Source organism: Bidens hawaiensis, unplaced genomic scaffold (assembly GCF_021521415.1).
Source record: "Bidens hawaiensis isolate Kalapana, Puna unplaced genomic scaffold, B.hawaiensis_p1.1 tig00021831_1, whole genome shotgun sequence".
Taxonomy (NCBI): Eukaryota; Viridiplantae; Streptophyta; class Magnoliopsida; order Asterales; family Asteraceae; genus Bidens; species Bidens hawaiensis.
In genome coordinates, this window is record NW_027493387.1 from 109,387 (window position 1) to 133,950 (window position 24,564).

Below are 24,564 nucleotides of genomic sequence, written 5' to 3' on the forward strand. Positions count from 1 at the left end.
AACCCAACCCAACCCAACATACTGGCTCTAATCTGCCTTAATTTTGCCCAAATTCCGGCCAGTTTCTGGAGATTCCATATATATGCATAAAAGAGTGTGTGTGTGTGTGTATAAAACTGAAATTACATATAAAAATTCCAATCCGATTAATCACGACTCCCTACCCCACCGCCCGACTAGGGAGTTCTGCAACACTAGGTATTTAAATTCATGTTGCAACTGTCTATAACCGAGCTTGGAACCGGCATAATTCAGCTTCGAAACCTCATAATTGAGCTTTACAGTTATTTGGTGATACTTATTGATTTATTCAATGGCTTGTTTGCGTACAGTTCATTGACTTTATTAATATGGTTTGTGTGCAATTCAGGATAAGAGAAAAGATGCCGTTAAAAAGGTGATTGCAGCTATGACAGTTGGGAAGGATGTTTCCTCACTTTTTACGGATGTCTTGAACTGTATGCAAACCGAGAATTTGGAACTCAAGAAGCTTGTTTACTTGTATCTCATTAATTATGCTAAAAGTCAGCCCGATCTTGCGATACTTGCAGTTAATACCTTTGTTAAGGTAACTTTAGTTTTTAATATTCAAATAATGGCTTCTTGTATATGTTTAATACGCCATGGATTAGTGTTCAAAATATCAACTTTCTGAAACGAGTGTTACAGGATACACAAGACCCGAATCCTTTAATCCGAGCTTTAGCTGTTCGCACAATGGGATGCAGTCGAGTTGATAAAATTACCGAATATCTTTGTGATCCCCTCCAGAGGTGTCTCAAGGTTAATATTAACTTCATTTTCTTTTGTAGAACCTTTAATAATAAGATTTATAATCTCATTTGTATGTTATTTAATCACCAGGATGACGATCCTTATGTTAGGAAAACAGCAGCTATATGTGTTGCTAAACTATATGACATTAATGCTGAGTTAGTTGAAGATAGAGGCTTTCTTGATGCTCTTAAGGATCTGATATCGGATAATAATCCTATGGTAGTTGCAAATGCTGTTGCAGCTCTTGCTGAGATTCAAGATAATAGCACTACTTCCATATTTGAGATCACTAGTCATACTTTGTCAAAGCTGCTTACAGCCCTAAATGAGTGCACCGAGTGAGTTCGATTCTCAATTATGTTTGTTTATTTAATAAACTAAAGAACATGAACAAAAAATTTTGTTCATTTCGTTAAACGAACGAACATGAACACATGTGTTGTCCATTCATTTATGTTCGTGGATGTTCCTTCATTTAGTATCGTTTACGTTCATTTATGTTCGTTAGTTTAAGTTTGTTTAATTTCGTCCGTTTAATTTCATTAATATATTCATTTAAATTTGTTAGACCCATTACAACTTAGTCTACTTTTAGTAACTTTTCAGACCCAACACCTTGTTCTTCTCATTACTTTTAACTAGATTTAGCTTATTTATGTTCGTTCGTTTACATTCGTGAACCGTTCGTTTATACCGTTAACTAGCGAACATAAACGAACACGAACATGCTCATTTTCTTAATGAATGAACACGAACATGTTCGTTTACAAGCCTACACAAAATCTATTCTTAATGCATATAACCTCTTAATGGTTGTTAAGCTAAGATTTAGATTAATATTGTAACGATATTGTTTGTTTAGTCATTTCTAGCACCTAGTGTTATGGTTCAGCCCTTTTGATCTAATACTAAAAAACGCATTTTAATCTAACCCGTTATGACCCGTTCATGTTTTAACATTATTCAGGTGGGGTCAAGTTTTCATATTAGACGCGCTTTCTAAGTACAAAGCAGCTGATGCACGTGAAGCTGAAAATATTGTAGAACGAGTTACTCCAAGACTGCAACATGCAAATTGTGCTGTAGTTCTCTCAGCTGTTAAGGTGATTTTGCTTTATGTTCGTTTCTTATATTTGATTTTTGTTTTCTCATAATCTTAAATATTATATTTATTTTTCTTTGTAGATGATTCTTCAACAAATGGAACTCATAACGAGTCCCGATGTGGTCCGGAACCTGTGCAAGAAAATGGCTCCTCCTCTTGTAACATTACTTTCTGCAGAACCCGAGATCCAATATGTTGCATTAAGGAATATCAATCTTATTGTACAAAGGCGACCCACAATCCTTGCTCATGAAATTAAGGTATAACCAGTTAGTTGCTAGTGGCACTTTTAGCTCACATAAAAACATCGGGTTTGTTTAAGTTGCATCATTCATCTAAATGTAGGCTTGTATACTAACCGAATGAACATGAACATTGCATGTTATGTTCGTGTTCATTCATTTAACTTTAACTAAACAAACAATCGGTATTGAATAATTTAATGAGCAGAGTTGTTTTTGTTTCGTTTATATTTGTTCATCAATAGTGAAGAAACACTAAGTGAACCCTGGACAGATTATAGATAATCTGGACAGATTATAGATAATCTGGGGGTTAAGTAATGTTTCCCACGGATGAGGTCTAACTGAGAAGGCTGTTCTTCAGGAGACCTGCAAAACAAACACCGTAAGCTCGTCACTGAGAAGGGGGGGTTCCTCCTTGTGACCACCCTCCGGCGTGAGAATCAGACTAGATTGCTCTGAATATAAGTGTATATTAAGAGATTGCTAGATAACTGGGTCGCAGATGATCTTACCATTCCAAGATGTTGGAGTATTTATAGCCGAAGGTAGGTTTCCAAGCAGGTACAGCCGGCTGAATAGTATTCCTGTTCTACCAACAGTGGACTATGCACAGGCCATACTGGTTGGTGGGTAGGTTACGGCCAACAGTGACAAAGTCGGCTGCACTATTCCACCAACTGTAGATTATGCACGTCCCACCTACTGTGGATTGTACGCAGGCCATGCTGGTTGGTGAAAAGGTTACGGCCAATAGTAACACTATTCCACCAACTGTAGGCTGCGCATGTCCCACAGTAAGGGTTGGTGAGTAGGCAGCGGCTAATAGTGACAAACAGTACTAGAGGGTGCTCCTCCTCGCACTGTTGTCGGTGAGCTGTGACCCTGTGATTGGCTCATGGGTTGTTCTGGTCAGATCGTCTGTCCTATCCATACCTTGGTAGGTATAGTACAAAAGATCTTTCAGAATCAGACTGGCTCATTTAGGCGGGATTGTTCCTGCCTTGCTCATTCCTTCATGTGACTACTGAAGTATCTATTGTCTTGTGCGTGTAGCCCTGCTGTCTGCGGGTAGCCTTCCCTGATGGCTTGTATCCGCAACTGCGGGAACAGGCGGGGTACTTCACCATTGGGAGGCTTTCCCTGCGTGTATAGCTTGCGTACTGCGCGTAAGGTTCTATGAGCATGGTGGGTCCTGCGGGAGCAGATGGTCTTTGCGCCGACGTCCCTGTTCAAGGTGAGTCTTGCGGGACCAACTGGGCTCTGCTGGGACCTACCTCTTCAAGTCCCCCCAGTCCAATGTTCTTCTCACGAATGTTCAATAAAGTGAGGTGAACTTTTGGACTTTAAGCAAGGGGTTTTGAAAAGGTTTTTAGTTTTAAGGTTCTCCGTGGGGATTCTTCCCGCGGATTTCCTAATGTCACTTGCAAAAATTCCCGATTTTTTTTTTTTTTTGCTTGATCTTTGGGTATGATGCGGGTAGGTATGTAACCTTCTCGCAAGTCAGGAGCGTTGAGTCTCACTTGTGTGGATTCTCCTTGAGGTTTTAGTGGTTTTGAACATAGTGATCAATTATGTTTAAACCACCAATTCCATCCTGGAGCCTCAAAACAATGTATTTCTCGACGTTCCCGCTATGCGGGGATGTTATTTCCGTTTCCACAAGCATTGCCCAAAAGATCCTTCTTGGTTTCAATTCCCTGCGGAGCGCTAGGTATGTGAAGGGTTTTGCCTTAACACTGTACCCGCGCTCGTCTTACAGTTACTTTACTTTCAAGGTACCCCTGGCGTCAATTCCCTGCGGGTGCTAGGTATGTGAAGGGTTTTGCCCTAACACTGTACCCGCACCCGCCTTATAGTTACTTTGTTGCCGGGGTTTTCTTGGCTTCAATTCCCTGCGGGTGCTAGGTATGTGAAGGGTTTTGCCTGAACACTGTACCCGCATCCGTCTTATGGTTACTTGGTTGCCAAGGTAAGGGGTATTTTCCCGCTTACTTTTGAATCTTTTTGAATTTTGAATTTTGAAATTCGAAAGGTTGGTAAGGATAAGAACAGTCCAGACATCTGAAACGTCGTGCGACGGTTTCTTCTGACTGTGTCAGAACGTGCAGGAAGTTATGGTGACGTGACAGAACATGGTCATTCCAGTCGCTTTTTCAGGCGCGTGGGCACGATTTTTCGGGCGCGTGGCCGCGAAATTACTGGCACGCGTCCTGTCAACAGCTGTTTCCAGCTTGCTTTTTGCCACGTGTCATAGTTTCATTGCACCTTCGATTTCTCTCTCATCCGCATTAAATTCACCGCATTAATTGCGATTACTATATAAAGGGGGAGAGGGTTATTTGCAATTCACACTTTTCACTCTTCTCTTTATCTTTAAGGCGATTTCCGGCGAATACTCCTTTATTTAATCGAGCATTCTCTCGAAATCGTTTTCTTCTTCCTCTGCAAGATGTCTTCACGTGATGCTGAAGCTGTGGCCGACGACAGGAGTACTGCTGGCGAGTGCCAGTGTGCTCTGCCCGGCGATCAGTACCGGTATGTTGTCAGGAAGTTCATGCTCGATCCCCTCGAGCCTGAGTTTCCTGAATCCCACCAGACCGTGTACGATGCCCCCAGAGGCAAGATCGGGGCTTATGCTGCATTTTTTGTCTATGGGAATCTTAGATTCCCATTGACAAAATTTGTTTACCGTGTCCTTGAGAGGCACGGTGTTCATTTGACCGAGCTGCACCCCATGGCGATCGCCAAGATTCGCCATTTTGAGTGGGTGTGCCGGATTTTGGGCATCGAGCCCCATGTGGACCGCCTGATGACCTTCTATACCTGGAGGTGCATCCAGGGGTGGTACACCCTGACGACCCGTATTAAGGGTCTGAAGATTTGCGACACCGAGCGCAGTCTTCGCGCGTGGAAGCAGGAATTCTTCTACATTTCTGCCCGCGCCGTCCTTCTTGCCATGAAGTTTAAAAATGGCCAAGCGATACCGAGCCTTTACGCCCCCAATTACCAGGAGGCGGAATGGTTTTCGAAGATATCCCGGGTCCAATCTCCGGTTTACCGGTTTGCGGAGTCCGGGATGGTCATGTTAGGGATGAGCCGGGTGTGGAAGAATGCGTCTCAGGTTCCCATCCTTCTGGAATATGGTTTGAACTCTATTCCCTATGGTATGTCTTGTCTTTCTTTTTGATACGAGGTTGTCTTCTAACTGTTTCTTTTCTTTCAGAGGGAAATGATTTGGAGTCGCTTCTGTACCCGCGGGAAACCGACGGTCCCGCGCGGATGGGTACTCGTGCTCTGGACGAGGGCGAGTTGCCCATCCTGGAGCAAACGGCGGATCGGTTTGTGGAGGTCTATCCGCTGGGCCACGAGATCCTGAGCCACCGGCGGCCAGGTAAGGCGATATTCTTTCCTCAATCCCTCAATGCTGTACCCGCTGCTGGAATTAACGACCTGTCTTCTGAGGAATCCTCAGATGCTCCTCCGTTGGTGCGGAAGAAGAGGGTTGCCGGCGGGAAAGGGAAGGAGAAGGCCTCCACAGCTGATCCGGTGATTTTATCTGACTCCGAGTCAGATAATGAAGAGGTGGCGGGGAACCCCGGTGGTGAGGAGACCACTGCTCCGGAGGCTACGACTGTTACCTCCGGAGATCCAGTGACGACGACGGTGATTGGTACCAAGAGGCCGGCTCCATCGGGTTCCTCCCCGCCCGTCCGTACGTTCAGGGTCAAGAAAACCCGTAAGTACAATCATAGTTTCTTTGTAGATTTATCACTATAAATTTATCTAACACTTTCTTCTTTGTGTAGGCGTGGATGTTGACGCATTCCGGGGTGAAGCGCAGAGGAGTACCCTTCCGCCAATGACGGTAGGCTTGGTCAGCCTACCTGAGGCGTCGACCCAGGTGACCGCGCCTGCTTCCGCTGGTTCAGTTGCTCCTGAGCAGACTGTTCCAGCTGAGATGACGTCACCGCCGGCCGTGAGTGCGATTTTTACAGCATCCTTCACAGAGCCGGCGGTTACTGCTGCTGCTGACTACGAGGCGGCGACCACGGCGGCGACCACAACGGCGACCACGGCGGCTGCCACCATGCCCGCCGCCACCGGCACCGATGGCCGGACCATCAGGTACGCGCAGGGCTTCCCGCCGATCTTTGCCACCTTCCCGTCTGCCTGACCTGTTGGATGGATTTCCTTTAGGTTCAGGTGATGGGTTTGGCGGCTATCGGCCTGTCATTGACCCTACAGGTGCGTGGGGTTCCTTTCTTTTTCCCTTGTTTTTTATCATCTTTTCCTTACTGCCTTTGTTTCTTTTGCAGTGTCGGATTCCAATGAAGTGTATGTTCCGCGATGGAACATACGCCGAGGAACAACCCTTCGTACCCCTGTGGAGTGCGTGGACTGGGCTCGCCACGCTGCTCCTCATGGTGCGTTGGGGGAGGCCATGGCTAGCTACCAGGAGGGTAGGCTAACCAATGAGCTTCGGGTTCTCCAAGCCCGGATGCAGCCGCGCGTCGAGCTGCTTTGTCGTGAAAACGACAAGTTGAAAGCAAGCTCGCGCCAAGGACGTATCTGAGGCGCGTGCTCTTCGGGAGGAGAACCAACAGCTGGCGGCAGCTGCCGCCGACAAGGAGAAGGCCTTCAAGGCCCTCGAGGTTGAAGTTCAGGCGCGACTCGAGGCCCGCTCCAAGGCTGCCCAAGCTGTGAATGAACAGCTTCGGCTGGCCAGGGAGACTGCGCGAAACGCGACCGAGAGGGCTGCCAAGGCTGAAGCCGTTGCTGAGCCTTTGCGTGTGGAGAATGAGGAGCTCAAGGCCAAATTAGAGGCTCTCCAACGCGCTCATGATGCCTTGGCAATGGAAGATGCCAAGAAACTCCAGGAAATCCTGGACCAGAGGGGGGTGCTTGACCACACCGAGCGGAAGCTTAAGGGCGTCGAAGAGGCTGCCGCAAAGGAAGTTTTACTTGCCAACCTTAACAAGAGCGAAGCCGAACGCGCCCATAACGAAGCTCAAGATGCCCTCCAATGGCTTCTTCGAGAAGCGTTGCCTCAGGTATGTTTAGTTTTATCTTCACGCTTTTCTTTTGTAAGAAAAGGTTCTAATACTTGTGTTTTCTTTGTAGGTTGTGCGTCGGGTCTTTTCAGAGACCTCTTACGATGATGCTATGACCGCAGCCCTCGACGCTTCTCATGAGGATGGGGAACGGACCGGCTTCCTGCTTGGTCTAGGGTTTGCTGAGAAAGGCGTTCCGCCTTCCAACTTCCCTCTGTATAATGCGGATACCGAAACTATTTATGACCAAGCAGTGAACCATTATGCTGCCTTCCCGCATCCGGTGGTGGAGAAGGTAAATGAAATTGCTGCTGCTGATGATGGGCTTGCTGTCCTTAGAGCTTTCCTTGAACCGTCCTGCTCTGCTGATGGTGCGGGTCCAAGTGGAAGTGGTCCTGAAGCATGATCCAAAAGATCCCTTTCCACCACTAGAGTAGATATTTGCTCTTACTTCTTTTGTATGCGGGTATATACCCAGCAATGTTTGTAATATTCAAGTTGAAATAAAGAATGTGTTTGTCCTTTTCTTTATTTAACGCATGTTTACACTTGGCAATTTCTTTAGTACTTAGATAAGTTAACTTTTTTGACATGGTAAATTATAAGTTTATTTTTTCTTCCTCTTTCATGATTGTGCGGGTAAGACCGTCACTTGCACTTAGTAGGATGGCTAAACTTACATTTATCCTGCGCGGAAGTTTTCCTTATCTTTTCCTTGAAATTTTCTAAGTGTTCAGAATAAGTTAACCCTTGAACGTGGTAGATGATAGGTTGAAGTTTTGCTTCCTTGTTTGTGATTGTGCGGGTAAGACCGTCACTTGCACTTACAAGGATGGCTAAACTTAACTTACATCTGACCTGCGTGTAGGTTTTCCTTATTATTTTTTAGTATAAGTTAACCTTTGAACGTGGTAGATGATAGGTTGAAGTTTTGCTTCCTTGTTCGTGATTGTGCGGGTAAGACCGTCACTTGCACTTACAAGGATGGCTAAACTTAACTTACATCTGACCTGCGTGTAGGTTTTCCTTAGAACTTTTTAACATTTTTAGCGTTGTTTATGCGGGTTTTGCCGCCTTCCACACGCAACTACTTACTTCTTCACGCATTGGTGCGGTGAATACCGGCACATGGGAAGTTCATAAGTTAAAGGCAAGGCTATCAACACATTGTGTAAGGAGAATCATTTCCATTAGAAGTGGCTCTAAGCCTTTTCTTTACAAGTTTGGAATTGATCTACATATAACATCTGCGTAATTGAGCTCCATTCCATGTTCTTGGGATAGGAGTGCCATCGAGCCTTTCAAGCCGGTATGCGCCTTTTCCCAGGACTTCTTTGATAATGTATGGCCCTTCCCAGATCGGGGCCAGCTTTCCTGAGCGCTCTTGGTTTGAAGCCTCGTTGTTACGCAGTATGTAGTCTCCTTCCTTGAAGTTGCAGAGTTTTACCCGCGTGTTGTAGTACTTTTGCATTTGTCGTTTGTAGTTCTCTTCACGCACTGCGGCTAAGTCTCTGCGTTCCTCGGTTAGCATAAGATCCAACCGTCTTTCCGCATCATTGTCTTCTGGCTGACTCAAGACCCTTGGTGAGGGTAGACCAATTTCGACCGGGACCATGGCTTCAGTGCCATAAGTGAGGCTGAACGGGGTTTCTCCCGTACTGGCCTTCTTCAGCGTTCTGTTTGCCCAAAGGACGTGCGGAAGCTCGTCCACCCAGCTGGATCTGTGCTCCGAGAGTCTTTTCTTTATGCCATCAACGATGCTTTTGTTTGCTCTTTCCACCTCACCATTACCTTGCGGGTGTGCCACTGAGGTAAAGGTGTGGGTGATTTGAAGTTCTTTTAGCCACTGTTGTAGCTTCTTGTCAGCAAAGTTGGTGCCGTTATCGCTCACCAAATTCTGTGGAAGTCCAAAACGACAAATTATAAATTCCCAAATAAATTTTTTGATATGCTTTGCGGTTGTTTGGGCTAAAGGTTTTGCTTCTATCCACTTGGTGAAGTAGTCGATGGCTACCACTAGGAACTGAACATTTCCTGCTGCTATAGGAAATGGGCCTGTCACATCGATGGCCCACTTCTGAAATGGCCACGAAGAAGTGACTGGAACCAGTTCGTTTTTTGGGCGATGCGTGTTAGGTGCGTAAAGCTGGCAAGACCTGCATTTTCTGATGTATTCCAGTGCATCCGTATGCATCCCCGGCCAAAAGTATCCCGCGTTGTTTAACTTGGATACAACAGCGCGGGGACCTGCGTGTACCCCACAGATGCCTTCGTGTACTTCCCTTAAGAGGTAGTCGGCATCTTGGTTGTCCACGCATCTCAAGAGTGGGCCAAGAAAGTTACGTCTGTAAAGGACGTCATTGACGAGTTGATAATTCAGTGCTTTACAGCGTAGTTTTCTTGCCTGTGTTTTTGACTCTGGTAGTATTCCTGCTGCAAGGTAATTTATTATTGGTGTCATCCACGTTTCTGTACTGGTTTGGACGACACAAATTTCCTTGTGCGGGACTGATGGTGCTTCGAGGAGTTCAATGCGGATGTCCTTTCCCAAGTGGGTGAAGGCTAGTGATGCAAGCTTGCTTAACGCATCCGCAGATTTGTTTTCGCTGCGCTTGACGTGTATGACTTTACAATCACTAAAATCACGCATAAGGGTTTTTGCCTGGGCGAGGTACAGGGCCATGGTGTCGTTCACAGCCGTGTACGTCCCATTTATTTGGTTGGCCACCAGCATGGAATCCACGTGGGCTTCCAAGTTTTTCACTCCCATCCTACGCGCAATTCTCAAACCGGCCAAGAATGCTTCATATTCGGCTTCATTATTCGTACTTGGAAAATCCAACCGAATAGCGTAAGTATATTCTTGGCCTGCTGGGTTGGTTAATTTTAACCCTGCGCCTGAACCCTCGTTACTGGCTGCTCCATCAGTGTAGAGTCGCCAGACATCATTGACGTCCTGTGCTGGGGAGGGTTGAGCCTCCTCCTGGCACTCTTTCTCCCGCGAAGCGGGGACTTCTGCAATAAAATCGGCCAGGACCTGGCCTTTTATGGCTGGTCTTGGCTTGTACTTAATTGCATATTCTCCCAATTCAATTGCCCATTTGGCTAGACGTCCCGATAATTCGGGTTTGCCTAGAACGTTTGAGAGTTTGAAGTTGGTGAGAATGGTGATTGGGTGGCCCTGGAAATATCGTCTTAACCTGCGTGAAGCATGTATAAGTGCTAAGACTAATTTTTCGAGGGTAGAGTACCGGGTTTCTACGTCTGTTAGTACACGGCTAACATAATAGATTGGCATCTGGATGCCCTTTCGTTCTACTAGCAGGACTGCCCCGGTTGCTCTATCTGTTGCGGAAAGGTATAGGATTAACTCCTCTCCTGCTTGTGGTGCTGTAAGTGTTGGGAGTTCGATCAGGCGTGACCGAATCTCCTGAAAAGCTGCTTCCGCTTCTGGTGTCCAGCGGAAGTGCGTTTTCTTCAAGCAGTTTCTCAATGTTGACACGAAAGGAAACGACTTATCTGCATGGTTTGCCAAGAAGCGATTAAGTGCGACTAGTCGTCCATTCAGTGTCTGAGCCTGTTTGATGGTGGTAGGTGATTCCATTTTAACAATGGCTTCGACCTTTTCAGGGTTCGCTCTAAAGCCATCTTTAGTAACAATGACTCCCAAGAACTTCCCTTCTTCCATCCCAAATGAACACTTGCTCGGGTTGAGCTTCATGTTTATCTTTCGGAGCGTGTTGAAAGTTTCTTCAATGTCTTTCAACATCACCTCTGGCTCGAGGCTTTTGATGACCAAATCATCCATATAGACCTCCAAGTTTCTCCCGATTTGGGCATGAAACTCTTTGTCCATTAGTCGTTGGTACGTGGACCCTGCATTCTTAAGTCCGAATGGCATCATTTTATAACAAAATGTACCATCGGGCGTCCGAAATGCGGTTTTGTCCTGGTCATCAATGGCCATGTGGATTTGGTGGTACCCCTTATACGCATCCAAGAAGCATTTAAGGCGAAATGGTGCCAACGAATCCACTTTGAGATCAATTTCTGGTAACGGATAACAATCTTTGGGGCATGCTTTGTTCAAATCTTTGAAATCTATGCACATGCGCCATTGTTTGTCATTCTTCGGTACCATTACGGGATTTGCAACCCATGTTTGATATCTACTAACGCGTACGATGCCTACGTCAAGGAGTTCCTTGACTTGGGTTCTACACGCGTTAGTTTGTTCAGGCCCCATTACTCTGCGCTTTTGTACGACTGGCGTAACAGCTGGATCGCACTTGAGCTTATGCTCCGCCTTACCTCGGGGTACACCAGTCATGTCAGCTGGTGCCCACGCAAAGATGTCAGCGTTTTTCTGCAGTAAGCGTTTGAGTAAGGTGCGGGTGGGATCAACGATTGTTGGTCCAATGGTAACGGCCTGGTCGGGGTATTTGCCATTGAAGGCCCATTTTTCTGGTTCAGTGATGGTTGGTTTAGCCTTTTTCGGTTTGGGTTTAGATGAAACAGATGCAATGCATACCTGGGGAATGCCAGAGATCATTGCTACACCCTCAGCTGTTGGCCATCCCATCATGCCATGGACTGAAGATACCACGGCGTTGAATCTTGCCATCCCGTCTCTTCCGAATAGGATGTCGTACGTATGATGTGGCTTTTTCATCACGACAAAATCCACGTCTTCTGTGCGTGAATGATTCCCATCAGTAAGAGTAACGGGGAAAGATAGGATACCCAGGGGTGTTTCTGTACTTCCGTCAAACCCTTCCATTGAAGCGTAGACCGTTTCCAAGCGTTCTTTGTCTTCATCATCCAGCTTATCAAAGAACTGTCTGTACATCACTGTCGACGAAGCGCCGTTGTCAGCAAGAGTGCGTGAGGTGATGTAGTGTCCCAGCTGGCTTCTGATGACGATGGGGCCTTCTTTGCTGGGGCCTCCTGGCACTCGCGGGAAGCGCACCTCAGCTTCCTTCCACGCGCATGGTTCTGCCACCCGTCTTTTTCTTCCTCTGACCTTGCCATGAACCATGTTGATGCTGATATCGACGGGCTTTCGTCCGTTACCTCTGTACCGGTTGTCATTCCTTCCTCCCTTCCTGATCGATGCCACAAGATGTGCAAGCCTTCCATCCTTGACAAATGTCTCAATAATATCCTTCAAGGATGTGCACTCTTCAGTACCATGACCCTTTGTCCTGTGGAAATCACAGGATTTGCTTTGATCCGCATTAGGTTTCTGCCGGATCAATGGGGCTTTAGGCCATGGCAATTTTTCCGTGGCAAATATCTCCGTGACGCTCTTCGTGAGTGGCGTCCACCGGTGTTTTCGGTTTGAAGGGTGTGTGTTGTCCCTTCCGCCAACAAGAGGGCGAGAGCTGGATGAGGTGTCAAAGTTTACCCTTGACTGCCAAATACCTAGCCTCCTCTTTTTGTTCTGCCGGGCGATCCGGACATTGTTCTCTCTGGTCCTCTGCGTGTAGAGGTGTGTACTCTGGGGAAGATCCCTTCCCAGTTGCTTTTCCGTCTCGGCAAAGCGCTTTGCCGCCGTCATGATGGCATCCCAAGTTGATGGCATGCCATCCTTACCCGTCAATGTGCGGATAAGTTCTGGGTATTCGGCGCCTTGGATGAAGGCGGCGCGAACCAGATCTTCACTTATGTTGCCGAGACTAAGCTTTTTGGAGTTGAAGCGAGTGATGAAGTCTAGTAGAGATTCATCCTCCTCTCTCACGCAGTTAAGGATCGTCCACTGCTCTTCAGTGTACTTCCTCTGTTGGCTGAAATGCTGGCTGAACTTGTTCTGAAAGTCCGCCCAGTCATATATGTGGTGGATCGGTAAACGATCGAACCATGCCCTGGCCGCTCCGACCAGAGTCATCTGGAACATGTAGCACCACGTGGGTTCCGTCCAGTTGCTGACGGTAGCCCCCGCAATGAACCTGTTCAAATGGTCGTCTGGGTCAGATAGACCATCATAAGTGCCAATGTTGGACATTTGTTTGGCACTTCTCGGGGCGATTGCTTCCGCAATGTCCCTTGCGAACTTTGACTTCCCTGCATTTGTAGCAGTTGGTCTAAAGGTTTTGGAAAAGTCACGCGGGTTTCTCTCCACGATTGGTTTAAAGGCTTCCCCAAAATTCCTTTTTGGTTGGACGTCCGTTTCCTTACGCTTCCCTTTCGCCTTATGGCGAGGGTTCGCGTCGGTGTCGGACTCCAACTCGTCGTCTGAGTACTCGCAGTCACTGCTCATATTGAGGTGTTGGCGAGTACTGGCGAATTCGTCAGCCTGTTGAACTGAACGCAAGCGTTCATCCAATTCGGCTTGGAATTCTCTTTGCCGTGCTTCGGCCCACGCCTTCACTTGATCTAGTGTTTGGCGAGGAACCTTCGTTCGTTTTTCCAGTTGGGTATCGGAGAACCCCAATGGAATATTTACTCCACTTGCCCCGGCTTGGGTAGTCGGGGTAGTGTTCGTAAGGATTGTATAACCGCCGGTGTTCCCCCCAGTTGCTGGGGTTGTTACCCGGGGTTTCTTGGTCGGTTACTGGCCTTTGAACCGGAGTAACGTTAACCATTTCTTCAGAAATTGTGAAAAAACTAAAATAGTTCTAGCTTTTATGCACGGATGGCGCCAATGAAGAAACACTAAGTGAACCCTGGACAGATTATAGATAATCTGGACAGATTATAGATAATCTGGGGGTTAAGTAATGTTTCCCACGGATGAGGTCTAACTGAGAAGGCTGTTCTTCAGGAGACCTGCAAAACAAACACCGTAAGCTCGTCACTGAGAAGGGGGGGTTCCTCCTTGTGACCACCATCCGGCGTGAGAATCAGACTAGATTGCTCTGAATATAAGTGTATATTAAGAGATTGCTAGATAACTGGGTCGCAGATGATCTTACCATTCCAAGATGTTGGAGTATTTATAGCCGAAGGTAGGTTTCCAAGCAGGTACAGCCGGCTGAATAGTATTCCTGTTCTACCAACAGTGGACTATGCACAGGCCATACTGGTTGGTGGGTAGGTTACGGCCAACAGTGACAAAGTCGGCTGCACTATTCCACCAACTGTAGATTATGCACGTCCCACCTACTGTGGATTGTACGCAGGCCATGCTGGTTGGTGAAAAGGTTACGGCCAATAGTAACACTATTCCACCAACTGTAGGCTGCGCATGTCCCACAGTAAGGGTTGGTGAGTAGGCAGCGGCTAATAGTGACAAACAGTACTAGAGGGTGCTCCTCCTCGCACTGTTGTCGGTGAGCTGTGACCCTGTGATTGGCTCATGGGTTGTTCTGGTCAGATCGTCTGTCCTATCCATACCTTGGTAGGTATAGTACAAAAGATCTTTCAGAATCAGACTGGCTCATTTAGGCGGGATTGTTCCTGCCTTGCTCATTCCTTCATGTGACTACTGAAGTATCTATTGTCTTGTGCGTGTAGCCCTGCTGTCTGCGGGTAGCCTTCCCTGATGGCTTGTATCCGCAACTGCGGGAACAGGCGGGGTACTTCACCATTGGGAGGCTTTCCCTGCGTGTACAAACAATGCATGCGTTCATGATTGTTTGTTTAACTAAATGAACAAAAAGTTTTGTTCATGTTCGTTCTTTTATTAAATTAACGAACTTTTCACTAAAAGTTTGGTTCAATTGCTTACATAGAACGGGTCCAAGCGAGGGAATTAAAAAAACCCATGTAGGTATGTCAATCAGGTTCATTTCATTTCATTCCAAAAATGCCTAATTTCCTTTCATAAAAATAATATCAACATTGCATTTAATATATGTAGTTACGAAATACAAAAGAAATGACGGGTCAACCCGATTGAACCAAGACCCATTTGACCTTAATTTAAACGGTGTTTTTCACCTATTTTCCAGGTGTTCTTTTGCAAATACAACGATCCAATCTATGTGAAGATGGAAAAGTTAGAAATTATGATAAAACTCGCTTCAGATAGAAACATAGATCAAGTTTTGTTGGAGTTTAAAGAATACGCGACGGAAGTTGATGTAGATTTTGTCAGAAAAGCTGTTCGTGCTATTGGGCGTTGTGCTATTAAATTAGAAAGAGCAGCCGAACGTTGCATTAGTGTTCTTCTAGAACTTATTAAAATTAAAAAAGTAAATCATGTTGTTCAAGAAGCTATTATAGTGATCAAAGATATTTTCAGAAGATATCCCAACACGTAAGCTTCTGAAAACCACTATATTCGGTAATTATAATAATAGTAATAATGATAATAATTGTATTTCTCTTTTCAGCTACGAATCTATCATTGCGACACTTTGTGAGAGTTTGGATACATTAGATGAACCAGAAGCTAAGGTATTATAAATATAAACAAGCTTTAGACTTTTTACCCCGTGTTTACCTGTTTTTCGTTTATTTTACAGGCGTCGATGATTTGGATCATTGGTGAATATGCAGAAAGAATTGATAATGCTGATGAACTTCTAGAAAGCTTTTTGGAGAGTTTCCCCGAAGAACCCGCACAAGTCCAGTTGCAATTGTTGACCGCAACAGTCAAACTTTTCCTCAAGAAGCCAACTGAAGGACCCCAACAGATGATTCAGGTATTGTTTTCTGTTGTATCTTTGCATTTATGTATTGCAAACATGTTTAAATTTTTTTTAGGATTAATTTAATATATACCCAACTTTAATGAATTTTTTTAATGACTATTTTACCCCTTTCTATTATATTTGTATAAACCCTATTTTTATTTGATTTTTTATCAACATTGACGATAAGCAAGATGGGCATTTATGAAATCTTGAACTTTTAGAAAAAAATGGAAAAAAGAAAATTTTAAGCTAAAAATAGGTAAATGCTTTATTTGAAGTTAAAGATGCCCATATATTAAAGTTTAAAGTTTAAGAAAAATAAGGGTAAAATGGTCATTTTATGCATTTTTTAAATGAACATATACAACATTTTAACTACTTTATAAGGGCATATATGATATTTTTAGTTTTGCATGGGTATATATGGTATTTTCCCAAGTTTATAGGGGTATACTCGTCTTTTTAGGTGGTTTTGAATAATGCCACTGTGGAGACCGACAATCCAGATCTGCGAGACCGTGCTTAGGCTGAGGGGTGTGGGGGGCGCGAGAGGGGGCGCGAGTGGGGGCGCCAGCCAATAATATTGTGACGTGTGGCAGAGAGAGAAACTTGATAAGATGGGTGTTGGTAGTGGTGCTCGCGCCTCGGGGCATGGTGTGGAGGGGCGCGAGAGGGGGCGCGAGCGGTTTTTTTTTTATTTTTTTATAAATGTATTAAAAAAACGTATTATTAAAAAAACTCATAAATTATTTAAAAAAACACACATTAATTAAAAAAACACATTAATATCTAAAAAAAAAATTAAAGTACTAAAAAAAAACATTATTCTTATTCTTCGGCTTGGTCTTCTTCGATCAACCTCTTCCGGATACGTTCCTTTTGTTTTTCCATCAGCATTTGGTCGACCGGATTTAGGTTACTGAAGTCTCTTGTAAGGAATTGGTGTTGGTTTGGGTTTAATATAGGTTTAATAGAGAGAAAATTGTATGTTTTATATTGTTGTTGGTTTGTATTTGATATAGATATATATAGAGAAAAAAAAATTTTTTTTTTTATTAACTAAAGAGCCAACGGCTCATTTTTAAGACCCCAACGTCTCTTTCATAATTCCCCAAGTCCCTTTACGCCCAACAGCTCCCGCGAGACCCCTTGCGCCTGCCTCTTTTTCCGCGCTCGCGCCCCTCTCGCGCCCCTCTCGCGCCTCGGTGGTGTGGTCCTCGCGCCCCGGGGCGCGACCGGCTGGCCTCTTGCGCCCTTTCTAGCGCTCCACACCCCTCAGCCTTACATATACTGTCGTCTTCTTTCAACTGATCCCGAGGTTTGTTTGTTTTCACATTTGCCGACATCATCAAACCCATACACACATGATTGCTGACATCATCATGACTTGCATTAGGCTGCAAAAGATGTGGTTTTGGCTGAAAAACCGGTGATAAGTGATGACTCAAACCAGTTTGATTCGTCTCTTCTTGATGAGCTGTTAGCCAACATTGCAACTTTATCCTCTGTTTATCACAAGCCACGTGAAACATTTGTGACACGCGTGCGGACCCTTCAGAAAACAGAAGAAGAAGAGTTCTCTGAAGGAAGTGAAGAAACATCATCTGCACATATTACTGATAATGGTGCATCACCGCCATATGATACAGCAAAACCGCCACCTCCTCCACCTGCTGCTGTGCCGGATTTGCTTGATCTTATTGGTCTTGATGGTGACGCTGGTGGAGATAATGCTATTGTGCCGGTTGATCAGCCGACCCACACTACAGGGGTAAGTACGGTAGATACTCTGATAGAAACCCAAAACTTAAACAAGAAATTAAAGGATAGTTGGCCCAATTCGAGATGGGCTATTCTCCAATTAATCCTATTCGAGAAGGATTAGCACTGTGTTCCCGAGTTTGATTTAAGGAGAGAAAAGAAAGGGAGGAGAATTGAAAGAGAAAACAAAGAGAGAGGGAGGAAAATGTGTCACTTCATTTCATGTTCCCGAGTTTAATGAAAAATGAAAGAAAAGGAAAGAAAATGTAGGAGTTAATAGGTAGTTAATGTTATACACACACATTTTCTCTCCTAATCTCTCCAATTTGGAAGGATGGGTATGGACTTAAGTTTTTTAACCTTTTCTCTCCCCTCCCCTCCCCCCCTTCTTAAAAAATCTCTGGAACATGATTCATTCCCATTTTCTTCTCATTTCCTTCCCCTCCCCTCTTTAACCAAGTAAATTCATAAACATAAACATTGACTCCCCCTAAACCTAGAACAAAAGATATAAATAAGCATCAATAAAATAATAACTGGCCCTAAAATTAAGCTAATAGAATAATAACCGGCTCTAATCTTCAGCATCTCATTTATTCACTTTCCCCCTTTTCAATAGCATCTTTGACCAAGATCTAGGATCTTATCACACTCAGATACAGATAATATGATTTGCTTATTGAGTTCAAATATATACTTGTGTTGTAGGCCTCCATTGCCTGTTTTATTACCAGCTGCAAGCGGTCAAGGTTTGGAAGTCAGTGGTCAACTGGTACGGAGAGACGGTCAAATATTTTACAGCATAATGTTTGAGAGCAACACGCAAGTTCCATTAGACGGGTTCATGATTCAGTTTAATAAGAACACGTTTGGTCTTGCTGCTGGTGGACCCCTCCAGGTACGTATTGTTGGACAAAATATCATTTATTCTTGATGTTATATTGATTTTAACTTTTGTTAAACAGGTCCCACAATTGCAACCGGGAACATCGGAAAGGACACTTCTTCCTATGGTTTTGTTTCAGAATATAGCACCGGGTCCCCCAAACTCAGTTCTGCAAGTTGCTGTGAAGAATAACCAACAGCCCGTGTGGTACTTTAGTGATCGAATCTCACTGCTCGTGTTGTTTACCGAGGATGGAAGAATGGAACGTAGCGCCTTTCTTGAGGTAATTTGTTTTGTTTGATTTATTTTAGCAATTTAATATCTGATTTATTTTTTTATATTTATTTTATTTTTGTAATGGCGATTGTAGACATGGAAGTCATTGCCTGATTCCAACGAGGTTTCGAAAGACATTCCATCCATTGTGATAAACAATATTGATGCAACCATAGAGCGGTTATCTTCTTCAAACATGTTTTTTATTGCCAAACGTAAGAACGGTAACCAGGATGTCTTGTATTTATCGGCCAAAATTCCTCGCGATATCCCTTTCTTGATTGAACTTACGACGATTGTCGTTGCTCCCGGGCTTAAATGTGCGGTTAAAACTCCAAACCCGGAAATGGTCCCATTATTCTTCGAAGCACTCGAAACAATCCTCACAAGCTAGTTTATATTTTACCTCTTGTGTTTTTTCAACTTTGCTGTCTATTTGTCAGCGTATGTATAGGTTATTTATAGGTCGTGCCAACTAAGATTGATGATGAAAAGGTTGTATCGTTTGTTGTTTTTATGCGTTTTAACTGCCGGTGTTTGGAAAGGTTATGGTTGTTGAGTTTGCATACAATGAGACTAATGGTGTGAAGAATTCTCCCTGCACTAGTTATTCATGCATTCCAATCAACCATAAACCGATTTATGTCGTATCAATCTTTGAGCTTCAGATAAAAACACTCTTTCAAGCGGGTGGTTTATTATGCGTCGCCTTCAACATATTCGATCAAGAGGTTAGTCCCCAACTTAGAGCTTTTGTGGCATCAACTTTATTAAAAGGCTGGAAACAGTTCAGCAGTTGATAGTTGCCTTGAGAATCAGCACGTGTTCATACCGTTTGCTTTTGACACCTTTGGCGCTCTCGGCCCTGACGCGGTTCAGTTCCTTAAGCGGGTTCAGCAGGTGGTCAGCAGTAACTCCGCCCATGCTAAAGGGAACGTTGTGTTTAGTATGGTAGGGTTTGCTATTCAGAAGGGGGTAGCGGCGCAGCTTGTTGCCCGTCTATCTGCCGTTAGTCTGTAATCGTCCTGGTGTAAACATCAATAATATTAATAAAAAACTAATTGTTTATGGAAAAGAATAAAAAATAGTGAAACCAAATATGAAAGTAAACAGCATGCATGCCTATGTGTCTTCCATTCATCTTTCATAATGGGAAGATTGATTATTAGTTTATTATGTGAGGTAATAAACCATCACCAAAAAGATTAGGTATCGGTTTCTCACTCTAACAATTGTTATTACCACCCTCATAATTTTCTTGTCCATTCTATCACTTGTAATCGCAAACACATATTTCTTCGAGTGTTACAGTACTATTGTCAAACCTAAAAGTTAGATCATCCATTACATGTCAACCTCATGTTTTGGCATCACTAGGGCGACAATGTTGAACATTAATTCAACATTTGCTATAGCAATCTCTAAAATCAAATGATACATAATAGAAGCATAGTTGACAATTGAAATACACTGAATGAGAGACGAAAATAATATTATTTTATAATGAATACACATTAACATCATACCCTTTTTTGTAAAGCGAAGCTAAATTTAGCAAGTGGCGTTAAAATCTTGAAAATTTAAAACCGGCACATGACACATCATGTTACATTAATATCAAATCATGAAAATTAGAGAAAACAAAAATCCTTATAAGACATAATAATCAAGGCTCAAGATTAAGGAGAAAATTAAAATCTTTAATTATTAGAACACGAATTATGAGACTATCATCAACTATAAGGTTTTTATACATATTAAATTCCATTCAACTATTTCACCATATTTTGTAAGTTTCTCTCTCTCTCTCTCTAGCTTTGCTTTGCTCAACTCCTCCTCCATTCTTCTTTCTTCCAAGTACATACATACACCGCTCCACTTGCATCGATTATTAGTTCAGGTACATGAGTTATTACTATTAATCTGATTGTGTTGTGTTGTGTTGTGTTGCTCCTTTAATTACTTTAGTGTGTTTTATGATAATCAAATTGTTTGCGGTATCGGATTCCGGTTACTGCAAAATGCATTTCCTTTGATTTAGAGTAGTAAGTAATTACTGACTGACTGACTACTCTAGTTCTGTTCATTTCTTCTTCGATTTACAGTAGTAACCAGTAAGTAATTCGATGATGAGAACTTGGAAACATCATATGGCAGTCGTCTTTAAAACAGGTGGATGGTTGGTGCATATCTGTTAAAACATACCTCCTTCGTCATTGAATTCAGCAGAGGTATATAAGTGGTCAAGGACTGACAGATGGTTATGTCTTCATGCGCATCAATGCAACCTTGGATTCCTATATTGCGCATCTTGGTCTTGGAACTGATACAGACGCTAAACTTTTGAAAGCTGTTGAAGATTCTTGTTTTCAGCAGGCCTTCGCCAAGAAATCTCAAGTTCTCAACTTGGTACACCTGATTCAAGCTGTGCAAACACTAGTCTTCTTCTATTGTGACTCTTTTAAGAAATTCATTGATTCGTTATGTGTATTTCTTTTTTTTCTAACAAGTATGAAATGCGTGACATTAGTAGTTAAAATACATAATTTGTTTTATAGACTGTAAGCTAAGATCTGTGCATACATACGTATATGTGTATTTCTTTTTTTCTAACTTTGATTGACTAATATTTACCGTTGCTTGTCAATTTGTTATTTAATCATCTTGCTTAACTTTACACAGTTAACACCTTTGACTTTCTTGTTGAGGCATACTAACAAGTTTGACTTTCAGGTGAGAGGCGTGTTCTCTTTTGCTAAACAATGTCAGTTGGATAAAATTAATATCAGAAACAAAAATGGGAGGCTGCTGCTGTTGCTTTTCTTCTAAAGGCGTGGAACTCAACTCGCTTCTATCATGTCGGTTACATAACATAATAGTATCTTTATGTATAACATAATAATTCAATTTGCAGTATCCAATAGCATCAGAGGAACGCCAACCGTTATCATCAAGCAATGGTGCAGCTTCAACCGGGCTTTTAGTTGATACAAATCTGGAGACATCAATACCCGCCACCTGCACCTATACCATATGATGTCAGTGTGGGCCCGCCTCGAAGTCCACTCAACAGCAATCGAGAAGCTTCTGGTGTTAAGCAAGATCCACCTGTGCGAGTCTGTTGGGGAAATAACTATCGGTAACAATGACGAAACTGTCGCTAAAGGATCCGATTGCAAAGAAGTTACCACTTGTTGCGACAAAAGAAACGGATGATGAGCTTGAGAAGTCGGGTGAACTTAAGAAGCCTAGTGGACCTATTTTACCCCCTGAAGAGTGTCTTGAAGGTAATAATGTGATATTAATATCATTGAATTTAGTTTTATTTTACTGTGGTAATATGGGCAGGCCAGTCAAGTAACTTGTTCGTTTTTTATTTTTTAAGTATTGATAAAGACAGACGGGCTGAGCTGCTAACATTTTGTTTTCTTTTGTTTTTTATTAATTCTAACTTTAAATTATAAAATATACAATAATATATGTATATATAATATGTGTGTGTATGTGTATAATTTACTTATTTTTATTATAGTTTTACATGCAACAATAATTAATACATATATTTATATTTAATACATTAAATAAATTTTCATAAATAATGGGCTGTTTAGGCTCGCAAGCTAGCTCTAGCCTGCTAAGTGACACTTGGGCTTGTTTCTTAAACAAGCTTATTTATAGGCTCGAGCTCATTTAAGCTCGGCTTAATTCGAGTTTCTATGAAGTCAATCTCGCGTTACACCTGTACTCACAAACAGAATGTGGGTAAATAAAGGCCTGAATATCAAAGGCGTTTTTGTTACCTGCCCTTTCGGTGAAGTTTCTTTCTTCTCTTATGATATTTCTTGATATTTTTAGTTGGATGAAAAGATTGCTCCTAAATGAAATATTAGGCATGTTTTCAGATGAATGAAACCAGATATATATGCTTGGGTGGCCTTAATAAAAAGTTGAATACTTGGGTGGCCTACTTACATTCTCCCATTTTTGTAATTATAATAATAATAAATAATAATAATTAAAATAATTTGGCTTTTTGATGAGTTTCCCTTAAGTTTTTTTATTTGGACTTTATGAGATAAAACACTACACAAGTCAGCCCATATATAACTAAATGGGTCGAAATTGCCACTTATTCTTTAGTGAGCGCGCCTTTTACTGGTATAGTTTTTATTTTATGTATTAAATATATACATACTTTAATAATTATTATCTTAGTTAAATTATGACAAAGAATAACTAAATAATATGTATTATGTTATATATTAAATTTTAATTGAAATATATGTATAAAAATTAATTAAAAAGATGTTAAATAAGTCGGGCACAAGCTTCAGAAATAGAGCTTGATCTCATGGCCCCAAGCTCATGCTTAAACGAGCTTGGGCTCATTTACATCTCTAACACAAGGCGGCATGCCTGCACTTAGGGAAACGCCTTTGACTGCATGTTTGAAACTTTGAAGTTATATAATCAAATAAAATATTTTTTTTTTCACTTTTTGCAGAATACGATGAAGACAACCCAAAATTAATCACTAAATGCGAGCATCATTTTCACTTGGCATGCATTCTTGAATGGATGGAAAGAAGTGATACCTGTCCTGTGTGTGATCAGGTTGGTCTATTTACAATTAACAATCTTGAATATAATTGAAACAAAAAGAGTAACCCATGATAAAAATGAATAATATCATGCTAACTTCCAGCCGTATCGTGGTGCAGGAAATAATAATTGATTTCCCCATCAATGAATAGCTCTATGAAACCATGAGATGAAGGTAACGAATGCATTTGCGTGTTTGATTTACTTGTCGGGTGATCACACTTTTGGTTTTCTTTATTCCTTTTTCTTTTTATGTTTTCTGGCTTCATGTCATGTCGTCTTTGCGTATTGAAAAAAAAACAAATAAAATTAAATATGAAGAACAACAATGATGGTATGAAGATTGATAAAACTATGTAACTCAAGTTACTTCTCGAAAAGGAAGGGGCAGTTTCGTCATTACCTGCCCTCTAATTGGAGATTGTTTTGAGCATTTGGGAAAGTTGATCCAATCAACAAAAAAAGTGTTAGCAGATGAATTGAATTATTTTGTACAGGAGTCTTCATTTCATGTTGCTTTCTTATACTTGTTTGTAGAAAAAGAAGTTTGATTATGTGCAGGATTTGGTTTTTGCAAAGTCATGTCTTTTTTTTATCATTTTATTTTTACATTAAATGTTTGTTTCAACAAAAGAAGTTGCATATATTTCAACATGCTTTGTCCTTAAATTTCTTATTACGGAGATCTTACAAAACTTTAAATTATCACTCATTATCTCCACTTTTGTAATTTCTTGATATATCATTGTCAGACAATAGACCAAAAGGGCATTCATCAAAATTTATATTTAATTTTCATATCGTGTAAGTTCTTTTTATGAGCTTACTTGACGTAGTTAGGGTGCGTTTGGTTCATAAATATCAATGGAATCGGAATTTGAATCTTGATGTGTTTGGAATTTCTATTCGATTCTTAATGAACTTAATGAATGTGCATGGTTGTCAATTGTATTCAAATTTGGATTTGATTTAGTTCCATCAATTTAAAGGATTTTAACATTCTTTTCAAAATTTGAAGACTTTTTACTCAAAAGTCAAAAAAGTAAATAAATTTCTTACCACCTTAAAATGTAAGATTTTACAAAATTGGATTAATATGATGGTATTTGCTTTGTAGGGTGGTGCGGGTTGCAGCCGCCACCACCTCCAGTCAGCAGTCTCTAACTCAACCGAACCTGCCACCACCTGTTGAACTTGCTACCACAGGTGGCGGTGTACTCATAAAAAGCTACCATGCCCGCCTCACGCTTTCCCTATACTTTCTGCGGGATGTATCCCCCGT

General features: G+C 42.4%; 1 protein-coding gene and 1 pseudogene across 2 annotated transcripts; both read left to right on the plus strand.

The window, feature by feature from the left end:
* Positions 1–349: 349 nt before the first annotated feature.
* LOC143564180 (beta-adaptin-like protein B) lies at positions 350–19,274 on the plus strand (the record flags this gene model as incomplete). The annotated part of the gene is made up of 14 exons (XM_077051539.1): positions 350–568; positions 670–783; positions 865–1,115; positions 1,745–1,880; positions 1,963–2,142; positions 15,071–15,378; positions 15,455–15,518; positions 15,587–15,766; positions 16,224–16,277; positions 17,037–17,075; positions 17,154–17,526; positions 18,226–18,416; positions 18,484–18,687; positions 18,775–19,274. Coding segments are annotated over 14 exons (2,613 nt in total), but the record flags the coding sequence as incomplete, so codon positions are not given.
* A 2,203-nt stretch (positions 19,275–21,477) lies between these two features.
* LOC143564173 (putative E3 ubiquitin-protein ligase RHB1A) lies at positions 21,478–23,681 on the plus strand (annotated as a pseudogene). Its single transcript, XR_013140803.1, has 4 exons — positions 21,478–21,538; positions 21,595–21,967; positions 23,185–23,294; positions 23,402–23,681. The product of XR_013140803.1 is annotated as a putative E3 ubiquitin-protein ligase RHB1A (transcript).
* Positions 23,682–24,564: the final 883 nt, after the last annotated feature.